The 22,979-nt window shown below is 42.9% G+C and overlaps 1 protein-coding gene across 6 annotated transcripts in view; it reads right to left on the reverse strand.

Moving 5' to 3' along the window:
* The window catches only part of PRKAR2B (protein kinase cAMP-dependent type II regulatory subunit beta), a 90,993-nt gene extending 81,668 nt beyond the window's left edge, over positions 1 to 9,325 (reverse strand). The window contains exons 1-2 of one of the 6 annotated variants that reach the window (XM_086474142.1): positions 9,200 to 9,325; positions 9,012 to 9,103 (exon numbers count right to left, since the gene is read on the reverse strand). In XM_086474142.1, the coding sequence (XP_086330268.1) occupies positions 9,012 to 9,103; positions 9,200 to 9,325 (218 nt within the window). Of the gene's footprint in view, positions 1 to 1,900; positions 1,921 to 5,511; positions 5,530 to 8,913 lie in introns of all 6 variants that reach the window. The other 5 variants (XM_086474135.1, XM_086474111.1, XM_086474119.1 and 2 more) reach the window with 5 other exon arrangements.
* Between the last annotated feature and the right edge of the window lie 13,654 nt (positions 9,326 to 22,979).

The following is a 22,979-nucleotide window of genomic DNA, read 5'->3' on the forward strand; positions in this document are numbered from 1 at the left end:
GGATGGCAAACTGCCATATGGCTGTTGTTCAGTTCACTCTGTGGATACCTTGTGCCTACAACCTGCATTTTACTCCCATGCACTTCAGACACCCTTGCCTGTCTACATCCCCCTTCGTTTCAGATCTTGCACTTTTTTGTGTGACATGGTATCATTTAAAATACTGACCGAGGCACTGGACATTTGATTAACATCATCTTTTTGATGTAGACCAAAACCGTATGTCTTCTACCTTACTTGCTGTCTGGATTCATGTATTACACTGCCTAGAGACTGCAAATAGAAATTCTGTGTGAGTACTTCTGCTATTTTTATCATCAAATGCACAAAAACTTGAAATAGAGCTCTTCAAAAACAGAATTGACAAACATGAAGCCCTTCAAGGAAAAAATGTAATAACACCAGTCAATTAGAAAAGAGAAAACAAAGGACACTCAAAGCCAAGCTTCACTCTCTGCAACAACATCTGATTTAGTACTATGACTGAAAACTGATCTACAGAATAAAAACGTATTCCATAAAGAAAAAGATTAAATTAAAAAAATGAAGTTTGTAATTACTTGTCATGATCAAAATTCACAGAAAGAACATCCTGTTCAGCTCCATCAAGTAAACAGGCCATCACTCCTACCCAGCAAGTGAAAGGGTTAGCCTGAAAGTGTTCTCTGAAAGGATAAGGGTTTTCAGCATAAAACCTCTTCATGAAGCTATTTAGCTATCTGTGTCATCATCCAATGTTCCAAAGAAAAGGAAGAAAAAGTATATATTTCCATTAGAATTCTCGTAAGACTGCTTTCAAACAATACCATAATTGATGGATGTTTATGCTAGTAATATCTACTTATAGATGTGCATATCTCTTTTAGCAGATTTACCTAGCACGTAGTAACTCATGCATACACGGGCTTCATTTTTATGCACCCACATCCATATAGTAATCTACAATATAAAAAAAAAAAAAAAGTGATAAATTTATCATCCCCAGTAAGACCATCCCTTTTTCTTCTAATTCATGTACATCGAGACCTATTCCAGCAGCAGAGAATACTGAGCCATTTTAAAAGGCTCTTTTCTCAAAGCCTTCTCCCTCCTTCATTCACTTTAAAAAAAAAAAAAAAAAAAAATCACTCACCTTCTTGAAGCATGGAACTTCTCTATAATTACACTCACTTGAAGCTCAAAAGAGCAGCTCAAACCTGGAGCAGGAATAGTTTTTCTATAGCATGACTTTAAGGCATTCCCATTAAAATAATAGTTGGAGAAATAACCACTGTGTTTTTTATTAAGCACTAAAGAAAGGAACATTTCAAAGTGTTTCTTATGTACTATTCAAAATTTCATTTTTCCATCAGCACCAAAACCATCTTAACTCTCTACGAAGACTGCAGCTGTAACCACGTGCCTACTGACTTTCTTGCCAATGACCACTACTGTTATTTTTTGAAACAGAAAGTGGTTGAAAACAATTTGGATTCTCCAGGAAAAACTCGAGTTGAAACTTTCATTAGAATACATACTCATTAGAATTCAAGTGTTATGAGTCTCCAGACATGGTAATATGACACATGACCATGTCAAAATATTTAAAAGATCTCTCAGCATCAGATGACCAAGTTCACATTCATACAATGCATTGACCACTAATTTTAGTTTAAGTTCACGCTCCTCTGAAATATATTTATAAGCCAAACAGAATTTCAATAGAAAATTCAGGACATAAAATTGGGTTGTATAGATAAGGAGCGCAGGGCTACATCTGGGTAGAGAAAATAAGAGCAGAGAATTTAATGCTCTCTCTCTCATGTGTGCTCTCTATTCTTTTATCTCCCTCCTCTTACTTTGGTTCTGTCCCTCCTCCTTCCTCTTGCTTTTACCTTTGCATTTTCCTTACCACACAGACTCCTTTTCTGCCTCTATGTCCTGCCTTCCACCTTGCCTTCTTGTTTCTTTCATTACTGTCCTGACAAATGAAATTTCCCAATCTAGAGTCAGAAACTACTACTGGAAAACCAGAAGCAGGGCAGCAGCCCACACCTTGATTAATCATTCATTCATTCAGGTTGGAAAAGACCTTTGAGATCAATCTGTACCTCGTGACCTAAATGTGCGATTTCCGAACCATATGTTCCAGATTTACAGGAGCAGCTAAGGCCAGTAAGTCTGCAGATATTTGACTATTTAAGGTAGATTTCCCTCAGACTGAGGGTTCTCACTGGACAGAACTAGGGAACAGAATGCAATACTTTTGCATAACAGATTGGCGATAAACCCTGAGATGTGTATGTATTAAACCAAGCTTAACTTACTGACAGATGCATGAAGCACCTCTGTACAGGTTCCAAATGCTAGGCCATTATGTTGGTTTTTGTAACTTCAACAGGAGTATATTCTAAAAACAGGCACTTTCTTAAGTGTCCATGGATACATCTTTATTCTATTCACTAAAAAAAAAAAAGTAATTGTTTTTCCATTCATGTCAATGCATAAACAGGACTAAACATTGGGAACAAAAAATACAAGATTTCTTTGGGAAACTGCACCAAAGTCAGCAAGTGACAAAAAACTTGAGGAAGGCAGTTTTCCTTTAAAACAGACATGATACGTGCAAGAAACAGAGTGGTGGTGTGCAAATGTTAGTACTGACACTGTTTACACCTTATCATTCATATTGCAATCACTACAAACTCATGCCAACAAAATTTTATGTCTTCCTATACTTACTGAATGAATGCTGTTCTCTTTTTCTGAGCTGAGCAGTCAGCCAAAATCAGTTTCAAGTTGTTTCTTTAGAGAAAAAGAAGCTGGAGAAAAATTCAAATGTTTTTGGTATTGTTCTACTATTTTTCTGTCCTTAGGTCTTCGGAATTTTCTCCTGCTTCTCTTAAATGCACAGACACTAAGTTTAACAAAATAATAGCCAGCAGAGACACCTTCACTCACACGTGCTTTTGTTTTGAGCAGGGACACACATATACTTTTGGATGGAGCCTGCTATCATTTCAACTAAATTCTTAATACAAACTTACTTTTTTTTTTTAAAAAAAAAAAGTGGTTATAGCAAAAGTATGCTTTTCATCCGCAATCGCAAATATATGCACGTCTGAGAGGGAACCATACTCCTTACTACAAAGACTACTAAATGCTACCCATTACAAGTCCATATTTCCAGTTGCTTATAGTTTTGTCAAACTAAGTTTTAGGACTGCAATTCTCCCAATCTGAAGAAAACACTGAGGTCAGATTAAGGGACTTTAAAAAAAAAAAAGAAACAAAAACAAACACAAAAAAAGAAAAGACTACACTGCCAACTTGCTCAGGTTTGCTTTCTAAAGTAACTGTTCACAGAAAGAAAATATTTTTGTTTGCTCCTGTCAAAAATACCAGAAATCATTATTTCAAAAATCTCACTTATTCTGAAGATTTTCAGCAAGGATTAAAGCTTTGTGCTTTTGTGACTGTGTATATTACTAGATAAAAGCAGCCAGTAGCCATCCCCTGACCACCAAGGCTCACTGAACCAGCAGGTCACCCACTTACATGGCTAAATTTTTCCCTACCAGAAGCTGTCTCCTTCCCAAACACCCATCCTCAATGGTCTCTTACACACCCTTATGCTCTGAAGCACAGCAGACACTGTCCGGAAAAGTGCAAGGAGACATAGCCCAAAGCCTTGCCAAGGAGTGCACCAACAATACCATGCTCACACGCTCTCAAGCAACTCGCCTTTAACTGGAAATGTCTCTTTACTAAAGCGCATGCACAGCAAGGCTGCTCCATTTACCGAAACCAATATCCTAAGAAATTGTGTATCCCAGGTGACTACTTTTCAGAAAAGCTCCTAGAATTACAGCACAAGTTAAACAAAGAGTTAACATCTCGCTTTGCAGGGTGCTAGAATTCAGGGCTACATTCTCCTGGGAATGGAAGTACCTACAGATGGTCTTCAGCAACAAGTCTGTTAACCCTATCATAGAACGGTTTGGGTTTGAAGGGATCTTAAAGATCACCTAGTTCCAACCCCCCTACCATGGGCAGGAACACCTTCCACTAGACCAGAGTGCTCAAAGCCCCATCCAACCTGGCCTTGAACAATTCCAGGGAGGGGCATACTTCCAGTGTCTCATCACCCTCACAGTAAAGAACTTCTTCCTTATATCTAATCTAAATCTCCCCTCTTCCAGCTTCCAACTATTACCACTCGTCCTATCACTGCACTCCCTGATCAAGAGCCCCTCCCCACCTTTCCTGAAGGCCCCCTTTAAGTACTGGAAGGCCGCTATAAGGTCTCCCCGGAGCCTTCCCTTCTCCAGGCTGAACAACCCCAACTCTCTCAGCCTGTCCTCACAGGGGAGGTGCTCCAGCCCCCTGATCATCTTCGTGGCCCTCCTCTGAACTCACTCCAACAGGTCCATGTCCTTCTTCCACTGGGGGCCCCAGAGCTGGACACAGCACTGCAGGTGGGCTCTCACCAGAGCAGAGCAGAGCGGGAGAATCCCCTCCCTCGACCTGCTGGCCACGCTTCTTTTCACGCAGCCCAGGATATCTTTGGCTTTCTGGGCTGTGAGCGCACATTGCCAGGTCATGTTGCGCTTCTTGTCAACCAACACCCCCAAGTCCTCTTCTGCAGGGCTGCTCTCGATCCACTCATCACCAGCCTGTATCTGTGCTTGGGATTGCCCCGATGCAGGCGCAGGACCTTGCACTTGGCCTTGCTGAACTTCATGAGGTTTGCATGGACCCACCTCTCCAGCCTGCCATGGTCCCTCTGGATGGCCTCCCTCTCCTTCAGGGTGTCCTTATAATCATACAAATAATGCATTATTTCTTTTTATATTTCAGCTGAGTGAGTGCAGAAATTATTAAAACTTCATTCCTAAAGTCAGCTAAGCACACATTAGGTAGTAATGCTTTCAGCCACCACCCATCATAACCCAGACTTTAATTTAAATATACACATTTTTAAGAAATTCACATGTTTTTCTACATGGTCCCTGATTCAATGATATCCTACTACAACCTATACATATTTTTATATTGCTCCCTTGCTCTTATTGACCCCTTGCACTGATCTAATCTACCTTTTATCATCACACAACAGACCTGCAGGAAGGTTATGAACTGTTCAGTGCTTTCTGCTTTGGTTTAATTTCAGGTAGAAAACCATAAGTAAGGTTAACAGAACTGCTGAAGGACCATTTCTCATCACAAAGCTGGCATGGATGTGGTTGTGTGCAAAGTTTTCTCTGATGCTCTGGTTTCTACAATTTACTTATTATTTCAAAACTTGTATGAACAGTATGTATGTAAAGCAATTCAGATGCATAAAGGAACTAAATTAAAGACCTGCCTTTAACACTGATATTGTAAGCTAAAATACATGTTTTACCTAAGCAATGATCTCGTATTATTTCAGCATAATCAGTGGGTAAAGCTGAGATATATACTTGCATTTTCTAGCCCAAGTTTTCAAGGAAGGAACTCAAAACAATCAATACATCAACAGAAGCACACGGGGGAGGAGAGGGACAGCTGTAGTATTTTCCCGTTAAAATGCATCACTATCCGAGAAAAAACATCAAAACAAACCAAAGCAAAACAAAAGAAAAACAAAGTAAACAGAGGCTACATGGCACCAAATACAGCATCGCAATTTTTTTGTTTAAAGAACAGCAATGTTACCTCTAAAAACACATGTACTAATTTATACTAAGGCTAGATGCAATATGAATCTTTAGCTATGGCACTATTTAAAAACAGCTGTTATAAATGACATAGGTTATCACCCATCAAAATAAATTGCACATCAACATCTAAGCAGTAACGTAAAGAGAAAAGTATAGTAATTTGTAAAAGAACATGTAATTTACTGAGCATTTTCAAATTTTGCAGAGTATAATAAATTTTAATATGCACGTCAAACCTTCAAAAAGTTAGAAGAATTGTCTAAAAAGGGGCTCATTTTTTTTTACAAATGTCCTATATAATTTAGTAATTGCTATTAGTATTAGCAGGAATTAGTTGTGGTCACTGATTAACACTAATACCCCTGTGTAGGACAACTGAATATATATATATTAAAAAAAACCAACAAAAATACCTAAAAATCATTCCCAAATTAAGCAGTGCATTCAGAAGGAGATAATCTAAATGCTCTGAACCTAAAGAATGTAGTTTCAGAGGTCACCTTAACTCCAGGTACCAATTCAGAACTACAACACCAATACAACAAAGTTGTCCCTCCAGACAAGGTAACTGCTTTCACCTTTGTTTGATTTCTGCAACTGATGCAATGGACACAGCAGAGGACCTGAACAGAGTTTAATTCATGTTTCACATATGACTCTTAATCCTGAGTATAGGTTTTCTTCTTTTAAACACAGCTTATGCCTCAGCTTGTCATTTCTGAAAGAGGATAATGCTGATGTACCTTCCAAAACGCATCTCAAGGACAAAACTAATGCTGGACAAAGAGTTCAACTGCAGTGCTTGTAGGTATTTAGAAACATGTACTGTGGGGTAGGAAAAAAAAAAAAAAGGTTAGAGACAACAGCATTTACAAGGGGCTCACAACAGTGTCCTGTTTGAATTAATTAAGGAATACTGCCAGCTTGACATTTCAAGTGTACTGCTTTAACAAAGAAAAGATACCACCACCAGGTCTGAGCTCTTTTCCAGAGGTTTTCATTTTACATTCACTTATAAATCTTTCCAATTTGTTTTCCTCTCCTGTATGAAAGCAGTACACAAACGGGACAAAAAGACTACACAGAAGCAGTTTGATTATTTATGAAGGCAAAAGAAAAAAATGAAAAGAAAAAAATTCCCCCCGTCTAAGTTCAAGAATTGATACTCATAGAAGCAGAAAACAAAAGCATAAAGAAATATGCTTTTAAATTGGTATTCGAACCCATTAAACAATGGTTTGAATACAAGCCTTTATGCCTCCACTTATTAACAAAAGGCTGAGTGGATGCATCATTACATTACTTCAAAAGAATACATACTCAGGGCAAATGTAAAATTTGAATTTAAAATACACACTCCTGCACAATGCACACAAACACACCATTAGTAATCATTTACTACAACTTATTCACTTTTCACCTTCTACATTGTTTCACAAATACTTCCATTTTTGTTACTTCTAATTATTTAATTACTCCAACTGACAGAAATTACAAGCCATAACACAAATTTTCAAAATGTATTAGGCTTTAACATGTGATATTTTAAATCATTTAGTTAAACTAAGTCATTCTAGCATGTCCCTTAATGAGAATACTGCCAATAATGTCTTTTCTTCTTCACAGTCACAACAAAAAGAGTATCAAGAGAATCTTGATTACAGGTATTCATTAGCAAAGCTTCGAAAGCCTCTTAAAACACCCTGTAAAGTTTTACACAAGTAACACACACATGCTAGCAAATCAAGCTACCTTCCTGCACTTCCTCCATACAACATTCCAGTTCTCCATTCACCAATGAGTCTGTTTAGTTTTGCAGTAATTCATGTTTGAAAACCATATCTAGTGTTAGTGAATTAAGATAATCATTTTGTTCTTCCACGTTATCACCATTTCAGTTTTCAAAGACAGCAAATTTCCAGATTTGTACTAATCTCATATAATCAGCATGGAGTTCAAAATTACCACATAAATCTGCAGAACCTGATTGACAGATTCAAATTCTCATTAAATACATGTGGTATAGCTGCAAAGAACAGATGAAAAGAATGGCAACTGTCTTATAACGTAACATAAAGCATTTAGAAAACTTACCCAGTTCTTAAACACCTACATTTTTTCCTGATAAAATGCACATAGGACATTATTTTTAGAACTGCACAGATCCTCATCTAGCAAACAGCTGGCTTTTGTACTCTGCTAAGCAAATCCACCTCCAGCATGACCTGGAGGAATGAATGCTTCAATGATCTGATGAGATACAATTCAATTTCCAGCTGTTCTCAGAAAAATAAGCTATCAATAAAGATGCTCGGACACTTTCCCTTCTCCATCTAACCTCACGGGCTGACCTCTCAGCATCTAACTGTAACGACTGACCCTTCGGTTAGCCTGCTCACGACACAAAGTGCCACACACCCTTCAGAGACAGCTACTACTTGTCCCATAAATCTGACCAGCTGATGGATTGACACCATCTCTAAATAAAGCCTGCCAGCCACACAAAGATAAGGTATCATTAGCTGTGTGCAGATAGGTGTTGCCCTCAAACACAAAGATACCGCATACATTCTTCGTTGTCTTCACAGCCTCGCTTGCTCCACAGGCCCTTCTACCATGCAGAAAATTTCACCCTGGCTTTCAAGAAGAAATTACGTTTTAAATTGTGCTCTACTTTTTGAAACACACAGAGGTACGTCCATGTAAAATGCTTAATCAAGTGCGTAAACACAGTAACACGCCCGTAAGAGGTGTTTTCTAAGGTAGACATACCACTGGACTAATCACAAAATATAGATTTGCTCTCTTGTGCTCTTAGAGGAAGGAAATATATGGACCCTCTGTTAGGAAAATCACACGGCTATAGGCAGTACAGCCGCACTCTGGCGATACCTGTGTGCCCAACATCCAGCAGCGCTGAACAAAAGGGAAAAGCTCGGGAGGTTAAAGTTTGCGGCGGGAGACAGGAAACCTCCCGTGGGCTCCGCTGTCGGGCGCCAACGCCAGCGGGGGCCGCCCCTTCCCACTCACACCCCGGTCACCGAGGCCACACGCTCCCCCCGGCCCCGGCTCCCCGCAGTCACGACCCACGACCGCCGGGGCCTGTGGGCGGCCCACGCCCCCCGCCCCGCTGCCCGGGGGCCGCCCCTCACACAGCCGTGCGGCCGCTGAAGCGGGAGCCCCCTCTCCTCCCCTCCCCTCCCCTCCCCGCCCCTCCCCAGCTGCCCACCTGAGCTCGGGCAGCTGAAGGAGCCGCCCCCGCCCTTGCCGGCCGGCTCGCTCCTTCCCCCCAGGGCCGGGCGAGGCGGGGGGCCCTTACCCGGGAACCGCTCCTCCTCCTCGCCGCTCTCGGAGTCGGTCTGCATGGGCTCCTCGGCGAAGTTGACCCCGCGGGCGTCGGGGGGCGCCCGGCGCGGCGGCTGACCGCCCCTGTCATGGCTGGGCGCGGGGGTGCCCGCCTTGCGGCCGCTTGCCTCCTTCTCCGCCGCTGTCCCCGCCGCCTTGGCCGCCGCCGCCTCCTCCTTGAGGCGCCCGAAGTACTGGAGGGCGAACTCCAGCAGGTCCCCGGGCTGGCTCCGCAGCACCTCCACCGTGAAGCCCTGCAGCAGCTCCGTCAGCCCCGCCGGGATGGAGATGCTCATGCCGGAGCCGGCCGGGGGGGCGCAGCCTGGCTGGGAAGGGGGAGGGAGAGGGGAAGGGGAGAGGAGAAGGAGGAGGAGGAGGAGCGGGGGCAGAGCCCGCGGGCGGCGGCCGGGGCCGGGGGTCCGCAGCCCGGGGACGAGGCGCGCCCGGCAGATCGCCCGTGGGCAGCGGGAAAGGGGCGGGCGGCGGCGCAGGTGGGAGCGGGCGGGGGGCGGATCCGCGGCGGGCAGCGGCTCGCTGGCAGCCTCGGCGGCGGCCGCAGCGTCTCGCTCCGCTTCACCCCACACTTGGCGCGGCGGCAGCCCCGTCCGTGACTGAAGCCTCCCCGCCCCCGCCGCCTCCTCCCCCCGCGCCGGGGGAACCTCGCACACATGTGACCCGGGAAACCATGACAACCTCCCGCCGGGGACTGCGGCCCGCAGCGCGCCCGCGCCGCCGGAGGGAGGCAGGGAGGGGAGAGGAGGGGAGGGAAGGCGGCCTGCCCGCCCGCCCGCCCGCCCGGCCCGGCCCGGCCCGGCCCGGCCCGGCCCGGCCCGGCTTTCCGCGAACCCCCGGCGGGGCGGAGGGGCCCTCAGGAGCGGGCAGGTACCCCTCGCAGCTGGCCGGGGTGCTGTGAAGCTCCCCGAGGCCTCCTGCTGGGCTGTCCTCACGGCCCCTTCCTCCGCGGGGGCACTGCCCGGCCGGGCCGCCGCCCCCGGGCACTGCGGCCCCTTTTTTCCCCAGCTGCCCGTGGCTCCCGGGGTCCCTTAGGCTTTGGGTGCCTTCGCCTGCGGTGGATCCAGGCACCCGCGCCGGAATGCTAATGAGCTGACATGTCCCCGCTCAGTAAAGGACCACAGTGGATGTCGTATTTCATAGCTAATTACGACTGCGCTTTTTTCACGGCCATGTACCACCTTAAAGATATTCCCCGCATCACTGATATATATAGATATGCCATCTATTTATGTTCATCTATATCACTTAGGATGAGAGGGGTGATGTGGTGCTAGAAAACGCATCCTGTTTGTCAGCTGATTGTCTAAGGTCCATGAAAAATTTAGCTGGAGAAAGACACAATTGTTAAAAAAATAGAAAATAAGTCCAATTTAAACATTGCCGAGTGCCAATGCTCAGCATAGACGCTCTTCCCAGTCATGCTGCAGAGACTGCTTAGCGCAGTGGTAAGTAGGTGCTGCTTGTCATCACCAGGAAACTTAAATGTTTCAAGTAAGTAGGAATTGCGGGTGCCATGTTTTCCATAAGGCTTTATTAAACACTTCTTGAAAGTGAGATCCTTGGAATGTATGAAAGCTGCATGACCCCCTGATTCATAATCACGTCTGAACATTTGGCCAACGTTATGGGGTTCCAGAAATATCTCTTAAGAGTCTTACTTCTATGCATCAAGCAAATTAACTGCTAAAATGTCTAAGGTTGGGTCTGCTTGGCTGTTCAGTAATTGATTTCACTAAACATTCAGGATTACTCAAATTGCCTTGAAATATACTTCATAAGGGCTTAGGGTAATACAAGCAGTCAAAATTCAGGTTTGTAGTAGGAAGATACTGAAAGACCTGACTTCAAGAAAGTAATGTGACAACAAAATACAGCAATCCCTGTGATACTTTTTGCACAGATCTGGATCTCAAAGCCATTTTTAATTGAATTTCCAAGTGGAACCCGATGGTCCCTGTGTATGCATTTTCGAAAGGAGCTTGTTCACAAGTTGGATCTTCAAAGTGTTATAAACCAGGCAAATTAGTGGCGTGATCCACGCATGCATGGGTGCTGTCGGTGCCCTGTAGCAGGCGAGAGATACCTCTGCCCATGGAGTTGTGGAATACCTTTGAGCAACGTCTTGTGGCTTCTTTTCTCTCTGCAGGAAAAGCCTCCAGCTAGCCATAATGAAGTACTTCTTTGAAGTGAAATTCGCTGATGTTTAGCACTGTCCAGCATGAGGAACATCTTCAAGGGCAAGCTAAGTCCTCTGGGGCAGACCACAAGTGCTGTCTGAGCTGCAGAAGATTGCTTCACCAGCAGGCTCTAAGAATTGCTACAGTGTCCTGGCCAGCCAGCCTAGCCAGCACACGTACGCTTCATGCCGTGCCCCAGCACTGGCATGCCCTGCCCACAGCTGCCTTTGCAAGCACTGCTGGTGTAGCATGCTGGTACACTGCAATGGCCAAGAAGCAACAGGAGAGCTGACATCGGTACGCTACGGACAGGTGCATACCTTTGGTCATTCTAGAGGGTGGCTTAGCTAGAAATGCAAGATTGGAACTTAAAAGTCCTCTCACGCCGCTAAGAGGGCTGATCTGTTTGTGACCATGTTGAGCAATACCTAAGTTCTGCGGAAACCTCCAGGAAGGGAAGTGTTGGTAATCGGTGCCTTCCAGGAGCTAGGTGTTCTGTGAGCATGCGATAGTTTGTTTAACGGAGTCTTCCTGGACTAAAAGGATTGTCATCCCTGAGGTTTTCCCTTAGCCAGACAAGGCACTCTGTTGTTCTAGGAATTTACCAGCAGCATAGTGTCTTTTGCCATCTAATCAAGGATTTCCCTGGCTTGCCAGAGCCTCCCATACTCCCAGATGTGAAAGGAGATTGTTTCTCTGAGGACATCCTCAAGAGCTGGTCTTTTATGCAAAACAGATAATTTTAATAAGAGACTGCTAAGTGATGGCACTCTACAGAATGATTCTTTTTTAAAATTTTCAGAACAGCCCCAAACGTTTGTGTCTAGTGAGACTTAACTTGAGTTTTGGTGTATCTCAAAGGATGGAAGTGAACTTTGTTGTTCAAGTTGGTGTCATCTGCTTTCCTGAGATACTTTCTGTTCCAAAGAAACATTGGATGTTGCATTGACATTTAAATTGCTTTTAAATCCTCGGAAGGAGGACAGCTGTCCCAAAATGTGTTCTCTACCAGAGTGAACAGGTAGGTAACAAGAGTATCAGTTCACACCTCTCCAGTGATTTTTATTAGTTGCTACTAATTTTTGTGTGCCAACTACAAGCCTTCTTTTCTGCCAGCCTTCAGCATTTTGCCTGATAGGAACACCCTTCTCAAGTCCTTCCAAAGATGTTCTCTCGAACAACCATCTTCCAATTAACCCTGGCTAGCCTCTGCAATGCAATGCATGCCACACCGAGGGGGCAGAAGTGTGCACTTAACTTTGTGAGTGTAAGCCTGGCTAAAGCCTTTTCTCTCAAATGGAAAGTAACTTAGCAAGCACGCTAGTGGGGTACAGGCTTTTAAAACCCCCTCTCAGTTATGTTCTTGGAGGCAAAAGTCACTGTTATTATCATCTGCTTGGACCAGCTGCACAGTTAGCCCAGAAAGAATAGACCCATATCTCTTCATCTGTAGTAGTTTCTCTCCTAAGTTGGCAACCTAGCAACTCCCAAGATGGCTCCCACTGGAAAGAGAATTTGTGTGGTACTGGAGAAAACACAGGAAAAAACCTGGCCCTGTACCAATTGTGGTGTAGTAGGAAAAGACTGACGTTTGAGCGTGGGAGATGTTACTCTCTATATTTTCTATGTTTTAAAGATTTTTGGTTTGTGTTCTCTTAAATCTTTTGTCATGGCTTTTGAAATTTTAAATGCAGACACACTTTGCATACTGCATGATTAAAAGCTGCTGCTGACAAGCAACCTGCACACCCCTTCATGTTTTGTATTTACTTTAAAATCTCTTTAGCTATATGGCAATGTTTTTCCTTGCTGGCTCTTGATCAAGCAATAGCTGGTTTGTAAGTTTTGAACAACCGCAGTTCATAGGAATAATCCCATATCAATTTCTGATCTTCCAAAATACTTTTCAAATGTCACATATATTGACCTTTTTTTTTCTTCTCAGCTCATGCTGGCTTACTAGGCAAATCTTGCTCACAGAGTTTTCTTACTAACAGTTTTTAATTACAGTCATTCAGCCATAGATTTTTTTCAGCAATAACAAAACTTGCAGCTGTGCGGGTCCATAGTTTCCTTCTTTTCTATTCTTCTCATTAGAACGATATGTCACTATTATTATTTTACGAAACCCAAATCTATTTATCAGAAAAATGGTCGGTTCTGTCAACAATATAAGAAACTAGTGCCTGTAATTCGTGGATCAAATTTGAACATATTCCTCATTACTCTTCCTTTACTTGAGTCTCCTGTTCTCCATCTCATACCCTTTGCTCTGCCTGTGCTTATTGTTCTGCGGATTCAAAACACTTAACTCTTCCCCTGCCTAATGTAAATCTAGAATGGCAAGAACCAAGTAGCCATTTACCTGCTCAAGTAAAATTCTTATTTATGCCAATGAGGGGTTTCCCTGAGCAAGCAGAAAGTTCAAGTTCAAAACTTGGGATGGAAGGAATCCACCTCAGGAAACGGAATAGTGGTGAAGCACTGTAAATTAAATAGCCCATGCCATTTTCAGTACCAACTCGCAATTAGTTTAACCTGATAGAAGGTTTGAGGAGTTTCCTCCCATCAAAATGGCTAATGCTTGAACAAGTGTTCCTTTCCTCTCACTTGCATCACCTTTTTAGCACTTGTAGGTCTATGTAGTCAGTCAAATTAAATGCTTGATAGAGCTGAGATGAATCATCATGGTGTCAGGGAGAAGACAGCAGAAATCACAGCTCAGGAGTGATTTCTTCATTCATCAGCAATTCAAATTTAGGTTGGCTTTACACTGGTCATGAAACCAAGTCTTCAAACTACCTCTTCTACTCAGATAATATGGTCAGAAGAATTGCAGAGTATCGTATCTACCTCAAGCCACTTACTTTTCCACTCACCCTAGTCCTTCTTAACCCAAAACTGGACTTTCCAGGAAGTATGAGCTTTGTGACTTACTGCAAACTTTGCATACAACTGCTATTATTCAGTGAATGAACAGGTGTTGATTTCCATTGAAATCTATTGTTTGTAGTCCTTGATATTCAGAAACTACTGGATACCCTCTCTTAGAAAATCAATTGTCTTTATATGCCTCAATTTGGGCACTCACAATCACCTGTAATTTCAAAAAAAATTGACTAGAATTTTTAAAGTCGATATCGTCAGTGCTGAAGTTGTCATTAAAAGTAAACCTTCTCATTTTAAAAGTAATGAGATATAATGACAGTGCAGATGTAGTAGACTTTGGCTATTTTGGGGATCTTCTTTCATATGATGTCCTACTCTGCTTATAAAAATGGCATTGTACACTGTAAACACAACCTGTTAAATGGCTAACGGAGACATCTCTCCAAGTAGTTGACAACAGAAAATCATCATTAGATGGAGAAGTTCCCCAGGAATTGTCAGTAGGCTGTTTCTATTCAACACCTCCTGCAATCACTTGGGAGCAAGTATAAACGTTTCTGATACAACTTCCAGATGACACAAACCCCAGTCAGAACAGTGATATCAGTGAGCTCAGGAAAGCGTGAAGCGGTCTGGATAACTTGTCCATTTAAATAAAATCTTTCTTTACACAGCTACATATTAAGTCGTTCAGAAAAAAGACTTCAGAAGAAAGAGTGCAAGAAGTTTCTACAGAATGGGAGGACTTTATCTCAGAAAGCAGTGCTTCTAAAAGGATTTAGGGATCAAAATGGAGAAACAGCTCGACTTGAATTCCCAGTATAATTCTGTAGAGAAAGGGGCTAACGAGATTCTTGGTTGTTTCAAGAGGGAGACTGAAAATAGGAATGGGGAATCATCACTTACTAAAGCACTCTTGAGACCAGTAAAAGTATATGGCCTACAGTTTTGGTGTTCATCTGTTCAAAAGAATGTGGGAAAATAGGAGATGTGCAGAAAAAAGGCACAGAAATTATTCATAAGCTGAAGGAAATGCCTTGAGGTGAAAAAACAGGGAGGGTTCACAGCCTTTATCTAAGCAGTTGTTACTATGCTCATTAGAAGAGGCTTGTACTGAATGATCTAAGTGATGAAGGATATCAGTCTATATAGTCTAGTGGTTCCTTCTAGCTCCTTTAAGGCAAATAGTATTGGTCTTGCTTATAAGAAATGGCTAAACATCTTCTCTTGGAAAATCAGACTCTTTCATGTCTCTAGAGGAACACACAAATATCCCAAAACATGCAGTAGTTCTTAGAGCTTATGAAATAGGAAGTAGTAGTGAGAAAATCATAGTACAAATATGCTTTTAAAAACCTGCAGTCACCACTGTGGATACTTGGGTATTAATTAAATGCAAGAGAGCTATAGTGAATGAATAGTTTTTCTTTTCATTTTCCTGGAAGGAGCTGGGGAGTCTGATTATTTTGAAAAACAAACTTTCTCCCTGCAAACCCTCTTCTCCTTTTACTGGTCCTGAGCTTAGATCTGAAATGTTCAGATCATCTGCTGTGTGGCAAAAACAGGGAAAAAAGGAGCAGAAATAGCTGTTGGATGAAGAATAACCCTACAATATTTCATGCCTTGCATTGCTCATTAACTGCCAATGTTCCTCCAAACAAATCTATTATGAGAATTATCTTAGGTTTCTTGGCTACTAATTTCCAAAAGGAGGATCTCAGAGCTGTGGCGTCTGTGGTTCTCAGTGATATCTTCTAGGAAGAGGCAACTTTTTCAGTGGACATTACATTAACTATTGGGGTTTTGGGTTGGTTTGTTTGGTTTGGTTTTGGTTGAGCTTCTGTTTTTTTTCCTGATTTAATTGTTACTCATTGTTCTCTTGAAAGAATTAGTATTTATTTGTGGCAGGAGGAATAAAGCATCTGCATAAGTATTGGTTAAAGAGGACACATAAACACCAGCTAAAATATTTTCCTGGGTTTGAACCTCATGTAGTGGCAATGTTCCTGCAGACTTTCATCCTGAGAATAGCGTTAGTGAGTAAAACCACCATTCTGCCTCTAATGAAGGATGTGTTTCTTCCTCAATTTGGGTGTTTCTGCACACCTACACACAGCTTGGGTTGGGTAGGTAGACACGCTGGGCTTTGTAGCAGACTCTTTTGTGTGTTAAAAGCTTCAGACAAGAGGGGTTCAGGTATTGCCTAGACTGTGAGGGGAGACATGTGCCTGTAGTTGGAAGAGCTGCATTTGAGAGAAGAACCTTAATTCAAAACAGCAGACTTTAAAGTACAAATGTGGATGCCTCAAAGCTGTGCACTGGGGTGCCAAGTCTCCAGTTTGTCTCAGGATGGTTTGTTTATATGAACTTGTAAATGTGCATTTGATTAAAAAATAATCTAAATGTAATGACCTTTAGAGATTCTGGAACAGAAAGACTGTCTATCTCTCTCTTGTATAAGTATATGCGTGTGCATGTATACATAAATACACACACATACATATATGTCTGTATGTGACATTACTGTTTCTATTTCAGCAGAACCTAAAGACCCCATCGTATTAACCACTCTACGAATGCAATATAAGTGTCTTGACTTAGTTGACTTGCAGTGGGTTAAAACTGGCTATTTAGTGTAGACTTATGGATCATCAAAGTATGTGATTATTTTTTATACTTTCATAAGAAACAGAAATATTTACATTTTTAAAATAAAATTCATAATTGCACCACCCTTTCAATATTCCAACTTTAGCCCCAGGATTGGAATATAAACAGTGCCAGACATGCATTCCCAGGAGTTTTTTATCGTTGTTTTCGGCACAATCTATTTTTATTCAATTCTATGGGAAATGCACATGCTTTGTGCAGTTGCCAGAATGTGATTTCCCAATGCCCCCTATTTATTTCCAAGTGTGCTTTTTTCAAGTACTTTTGCAACAGCACTTTTTCATGTTTTATCGTGTAAGAAATCTTTGCTCAAACCTAACCCATTTGCTGAGGACAACCATTACATATGTGGAGCTGAAAGGGCAGCCATGTAAGTTAGCAAAAGTCTCCTTTTTCAGGGTCTGCTGTTATTTTTGCTCACTCCACCTAAAGGCTGCACGCACGTAGCTGCATCTGGAGCCAACGGGGCAGAATCTTTGCTTTGTTCAGATTCTGCTGAGTGTAACAGAGTCCAGCAGTTGTTGGGGAGATGGTGATGTTCTGCTGAAATCCCTCTCTCTGGGCCTACATTGCAGGACAGTTTGGAGGCTGCCCAAATTCATAGCAAATTAATCTGTAGTAATCATCCATGCACTGGAGCTAGCCAGAACACATCAGGCTTCAGACTGATTTACAATGTAACAGTTGCATAAGGCGCTATGGACAGGTTCAGGCTGATGATACCTCTCTTGTCCAAGAGAGCAGATTTGGCTGTGGAATCTGCCCCAAAAGGACAACTTACCTAAATAAGGACATGGACCTTAGTCAACATATCTACTCAAATTTGTATGGTGCTTTCCAGGTCAGCATAATTTTCCGCTCTAAGATCACTTTCACTTGATGGACTTTTTCTCTCATTTACTTTAAGGGTTTATTTGTTTGTTAAAATCAGTCTGACAATGCCCTTACATCCATACAAACCATCTTGTTGTATCCTATCTTGTTGGCCTAGTCAAGGTCTCTTCTGTTCAGACACAGTTGCAGTTCCAGTACAGTCCTTTATAAAGTGGCCTAGACATGCCCAGTATATGTATGTATGTATATAAATGGGTTACCACTGGAGAAGACCTCTCCCAAATGCCTTTGCAGTGTGCTGTGTGAAAGGCATTTTAATACTTGCCCCACTGGACTTACCTGCAGTACATGCACCACAGAACCTGCACCATGATGTCCTGCATAAACGCCCTACCCTTGTCTCCCAGCATTATCCAGCAAAGCCTTCAAACAAGTAGGGAAAGGAAGAAATGTGGTCTTAAGGCCAGATATTTAGGTCAGTATCCTTCCTGCTTCTGTCTGCTTTGATTTATACCTGGTAGCTCAAATGTGAGCTTGTTCCTGGAGGTTTAGCCTCAATGCTTGCAGAGAAGATTTTACCCTTACCCTCATAACACATATAGCAAGGATCCAGGGCCAGGGTACTCCCCTCGCCCTGTGGGTTTCTCCATCATCCTTCTGCCATCTAGATGATGGCACAGCTTCCGTGTCCCATAGGGACTTGGACCAGAAGCAGATGGTTTGGTAGCAGCTGGCAGGACACATAGACTACTAAGATGCAGGAAGGCGAGAAGGTTTTTGGGTCTGAGTTAATGACTGCATCTCGAAACTGTGGTCCATTGCTGTGGCAATGAGTCAGGAAGCAAGACTGTAAGGTTGCAAGTGATACACATTTTTTCGTTAGCAGGTCTCCTCAACTGGTACCACTGTCTAGGCCTTTTAACTCACACAGGCACCAGGCAAAAAGGATCCCTCTCAAGGTCTGGCAACCTTGTACTCTTCCAAAAACATGTGACTCATGAAGGAAAGAGGAGAAATATTTTGAAGACTGGCACCTATGGGGAGCCAGATCTCCACGAAGTGGCATGGAAGTGGAGCCTTGCAAACCAGCAACATCAAGAGGATCCTCCCAGGCCAGGCTCTTCCACAGAATTCATTGTGCCAAAGGTACCTTTCCCTGAAAAGCCAAGAACTCCCACTGAGGAAAGGTACACTGCTATCCTTCCAGTCAGCCTTCAAAATAACTGTTTGCAAAGATGGTCTACCAAATCAATTGACCAAGAGAAATTTACATTAGGCATGCACTGTGGAATGCTTCCCTCATCCCAAAACAAAAACAAAAGGAAAAAATCAGTATAATCAAGAGCTGCAGGGTAACATCTCTGGCCTGTCAGATATTTCTAGGTTTTGGGCTCTGAACACCTCAAAGGATGGTGCTTATTAAGAGACCTGGCTCTGAGAATAAGACAAGTCTTCTTTTCATACAGTTTGTATAGATTGTCATGAGTGATTGGCTAAGGCATCCTAAGACCTCTGAGCTCAAACGGGTTTGTGCAGACTGTACAGCTTCCAAAGTCCATATGGATCTGCACGCTTCTCAGAATCGTATCCCTTCCTTCTTCTGAGTGTGTGAAAGATCTAAATCTCTCCTGGTAGCCCCACTCTAAAGGGTCCTAGGACAGACCACTGGGGTGGAAACACTAGCAGAGACTTCAAAACATAGCCTGTCTGCCTTTTCCCTAAGAAAGGGGAGTCATATTTCCCCAGAACAGTCACTTTGAAAGGTAAGAATCACTCGTGGAACATCTCTCTGTCTTTGGTGGTCTGCAATAACGAGATGCTTATTTTGATGTTCTTTTTCTGAAGGTGATGAAGAAGCAGTGCATCAGGAACATAGGCACAGAAGTGTGTGAATCTTTGGGTGAGAAAATTCCCCTTGACCAACCATAGCCCTGGTAGGATCAGTCATTTTTCCGAGTAAGGCCTCAGCTTTTTCATCCTTCTCAAAAATGTCGAGGTGCAGCTGGAAAGATTGCAGTATGGATGCTTCACAGATGCCTTGAATGGGAGTAGAAGAGGAAGATGCAGGCAGTGGATATCCTGTTTTACTAATATTAGGCAGCCAGATTGCCTGTGGGAGCTGGCAGCAAGGTCCAACTGATCTTGTGCTTCTTGTAGAATAGGATAATGATTATGGAGAGCACAGAGAGATTCTCAGTGTGTGATCAGTGCCACACTGCTGCCTTGGCCAGCTTCCAATGTGATACTCACCAAGCTGAGATCTTTTCCTTAATCCAGAAAGTGCTAACCTAGTTTTATAATCCTCCCCATGGAATCAATTTTGCATGGATTAAGATACATGGAGAATCCCAGTCATGACTGTAGCTGGGGTGGGAGGGAAGAAACAAGGGCCAGGATTGCACTGGTCTCCTCACCTGTCCCGGGAAGGTCCACATCAGGCACATCGGCAAATCTGGGGTGTGGTCCCAGAAGTGAGACAGCTCTTCGTGAGTCTCCACCATTTCTTGCCCCTCTTTCTTGCCATTCCAACACAGATGCAGAGAGGAGGGAGTACTGCAACAGACCAGGAGGAAGGACTGGCTGCTTGCAGACCTGTTCTCCACCTGCACCTCTGTATGTTGTTATATATCTGGTGCGGGCAGCACTATTCCCTGCTTGACATTGGCCCAACTGGATGGCAAGACAGGAGGAAAAGAATGGGGAGGAACAGCAGTCCAGGACAGGCAGACAGCGGCGTACTGTCTCTCCTGGGACTAAAAGGCATTGTATCCTGGCAGGGGCACTGAGATTTTCGGTGTTTGATTGCCAAAGTAAGAGCAGTGACCTTTGGGCACTGGAGATGCTCTCAGTGAAAGCTGGCAAGCAAGAGGAGTGCAGCATTGCAGGCTTCTGCCTCCCCATCCCTCCCTTTGTGAGGGGAAGCTTTGTCACAGAGCTGGGCATGCTCCTTTCTGCCATGGAAATGGCACAACACTCCCAAATGATGGAGGGCAGTGTGGACCCGGTATTGACTGTATCATAGCAAAACTGAAAACACAGAAAACAGCAGGCTTTGATTATGGCTACATTTCACAAGCAGCGAAACCCTTTCATGTCCTGTCAGTCTTTCAGTGCATCATATGCAGAACTGATACAGAGCTCACTGAAGTTGCTCGAAAGCTGCTGCTCACTACAGAAGATGTTTGGGTCAGGTCCTACCAGATTCATATTATTTTTCTCCCATGAAATGATAATTAGAGGTGAAAAAAGAGATAAGAACAATGTCTCATAATCTTTAAAGTACTGAGAAAAATCACAGAGCAGCTGAGGCTGGCAGGGACCTCTGGAGATTGTCTAGTTTGTGTATTTCAGGTCCTGTCTGTTGCCTCTTGCCCTGTCACCGGGCACCGCTGGACGGTCTGGCACCATCTCCAGGCCAAGCAGTCCCAGCTCTCAGCCTCTCCTTGTATGCCAGATGCTACAAGCTCTTAATCAATTCACTGTGGTACCTCCATGTCTCTCTTGTACTGGGGAGCCCCAGTACAAGTACTGGAGAGCCTTCATCATGTCAAGGTCCCACTGAATGGCTGCACAGCCATCTGATGTATCAACCAGTCCTTCCAGTTTTGTATCATCAGCAAACTTGTTGAGGGTGCACTTTGTCCCACCATCCAGGTCATTAACAAAGATGCACCCTAGTACAGGGTGAGCCCTGGTGTATGTCACTAGTGACTGGCCTCCATATTTTCATTACAGTGGCCAGCCCAGCCTCAACCCTTGACAATAAGTAGAGATTAACATCTACCCAAGTTGTTTTAAGGAGCAGGTAAGGATTTGTCCCTGGAAGCGTTTAATTTCTGTTTATAAATATATAGACGTTTAAAAAGAGTTCTTCAAAATGCTTGTGGAAGAGTATGCTTTATTGCAGACAGACTAGTAAGTGCTAGAATTTATTTTGAAATATCTACTACTAAAACACCTACTATTTTAAAATATCTACTACTTAGTAAAGTGTTAAACACTATTTCATTTTAAACATGTGCAGCATTTAAGAGTTTAACTTTTAAAACATGTCGATGTTTTAAAACTATCCCATTGTGTAAATAAATCCTTGCTTAAAAGTGTGATGTCGTGAAAACTTTCAACATAATTTAATTAATGGCTTTTATTTTCTTTTTGTGTCTCAACCATTGGCATTCCTCAGTTTAGATGTCAACATTTCTATGCCTGGAAGCTGGAGAATAAAAATAGTTACGCTCTAAAAAGGGGCAGTGCTGAGGGTGAAAGGTCCTGATCTTGCAAGTTCTTGCTCAAATGGAAACTCAGTGGGACTACTTGAGTGAGGAGGAATTACTCACCCAGCAGAAATTACAAAATGAGGCTGAGCTTCTCCACTAAAATGGTAATAACTCAAACATGGAAAAGATTATTCAGTCTCTGATGAAACAACACAAGCTGGAGTGTACAAATTTGTGATTTTTAAAGAAGTGACCACAGCTGAAATCCACTGGAAATCTGTTTTGAAAACAGATGAGAACCTCCTGTTACATGATTCGACTGCAATGATGTCTTCACAATTGTGGGGGTTTTTAGAGTTTTTTTATATTTAATATAGATGAGCTACAGTGATTGCAGTCCTGTTTGGAAGCCAAGTGTGTATTCATATCAATATTAACAATGCCTTGGGCTAGACAGAAAGCTTGAAAACTATGTATTAACATAAATAAAAATCAGTGCATTTTTGGAATTGCTTCATTCTGTGGCCTTAAAAAGAGTTTTCTTGGCACAGTAAAATGACCTTATCCTTGAAAAAAAGTATTATATGGCAGAAATATCTTTGTTTACTGACACAGTAGGACAGAAAAGACACTTTTATTCCAAGCAATCCAGCTTGTACATTCAAAAGCTAAAGAGAATGAACACACCACAATACTGATTGTCTAACTCCTGCGACAAGAGTGAGTGCCTAACAGATGTATTCCAGACAAAGAGCACTCAGCTAAGAGCCAGGGTAGGTGTCAAGGAGGTTTGAAAGGGGAGCATTATTCACAGCTCAACAGTGATTAAAGAATATTGAAACTGGCCACAGAACTCTATCTCTTCTTTCACTACTCCAAGTGAAGGGGAAAAAAATCCCCCAAACCCATGAATCTTCTATTCTCTGACACTTTTCTACCTGGAACACTACCTCCTCTGGTTCTGAGGAACTCTATGCAATCTTCGACTTACGTTTGCTAGAAGAGGCATCACCTCACATCAAGGATTCAAGGACAGTCCAGTTGGTGTGACCAGGCCCTGCATGAGGACTCTGCCACACGCGGCCAGTTTCAAAGCCATTTGTAGCAAAAGACGTTTACCACAGAGAAAGGTCCGTAATTCTGAATCC

The sequence above is a fragment of the Leptosomus discolor genome, chromosome 1 (genome assembly GCF_034619465.1).
Source record: "Leptosomus discolor isolate bLepDis1 chromosome 1, bLepDis1.hap2, whole genome shotgun sequence".
NCBI lineage: Eukaryota > Metazoa > Chordata > Aves > Leptosomiformes > Leptosomidae > Leptosomus > Leptosomus discolor.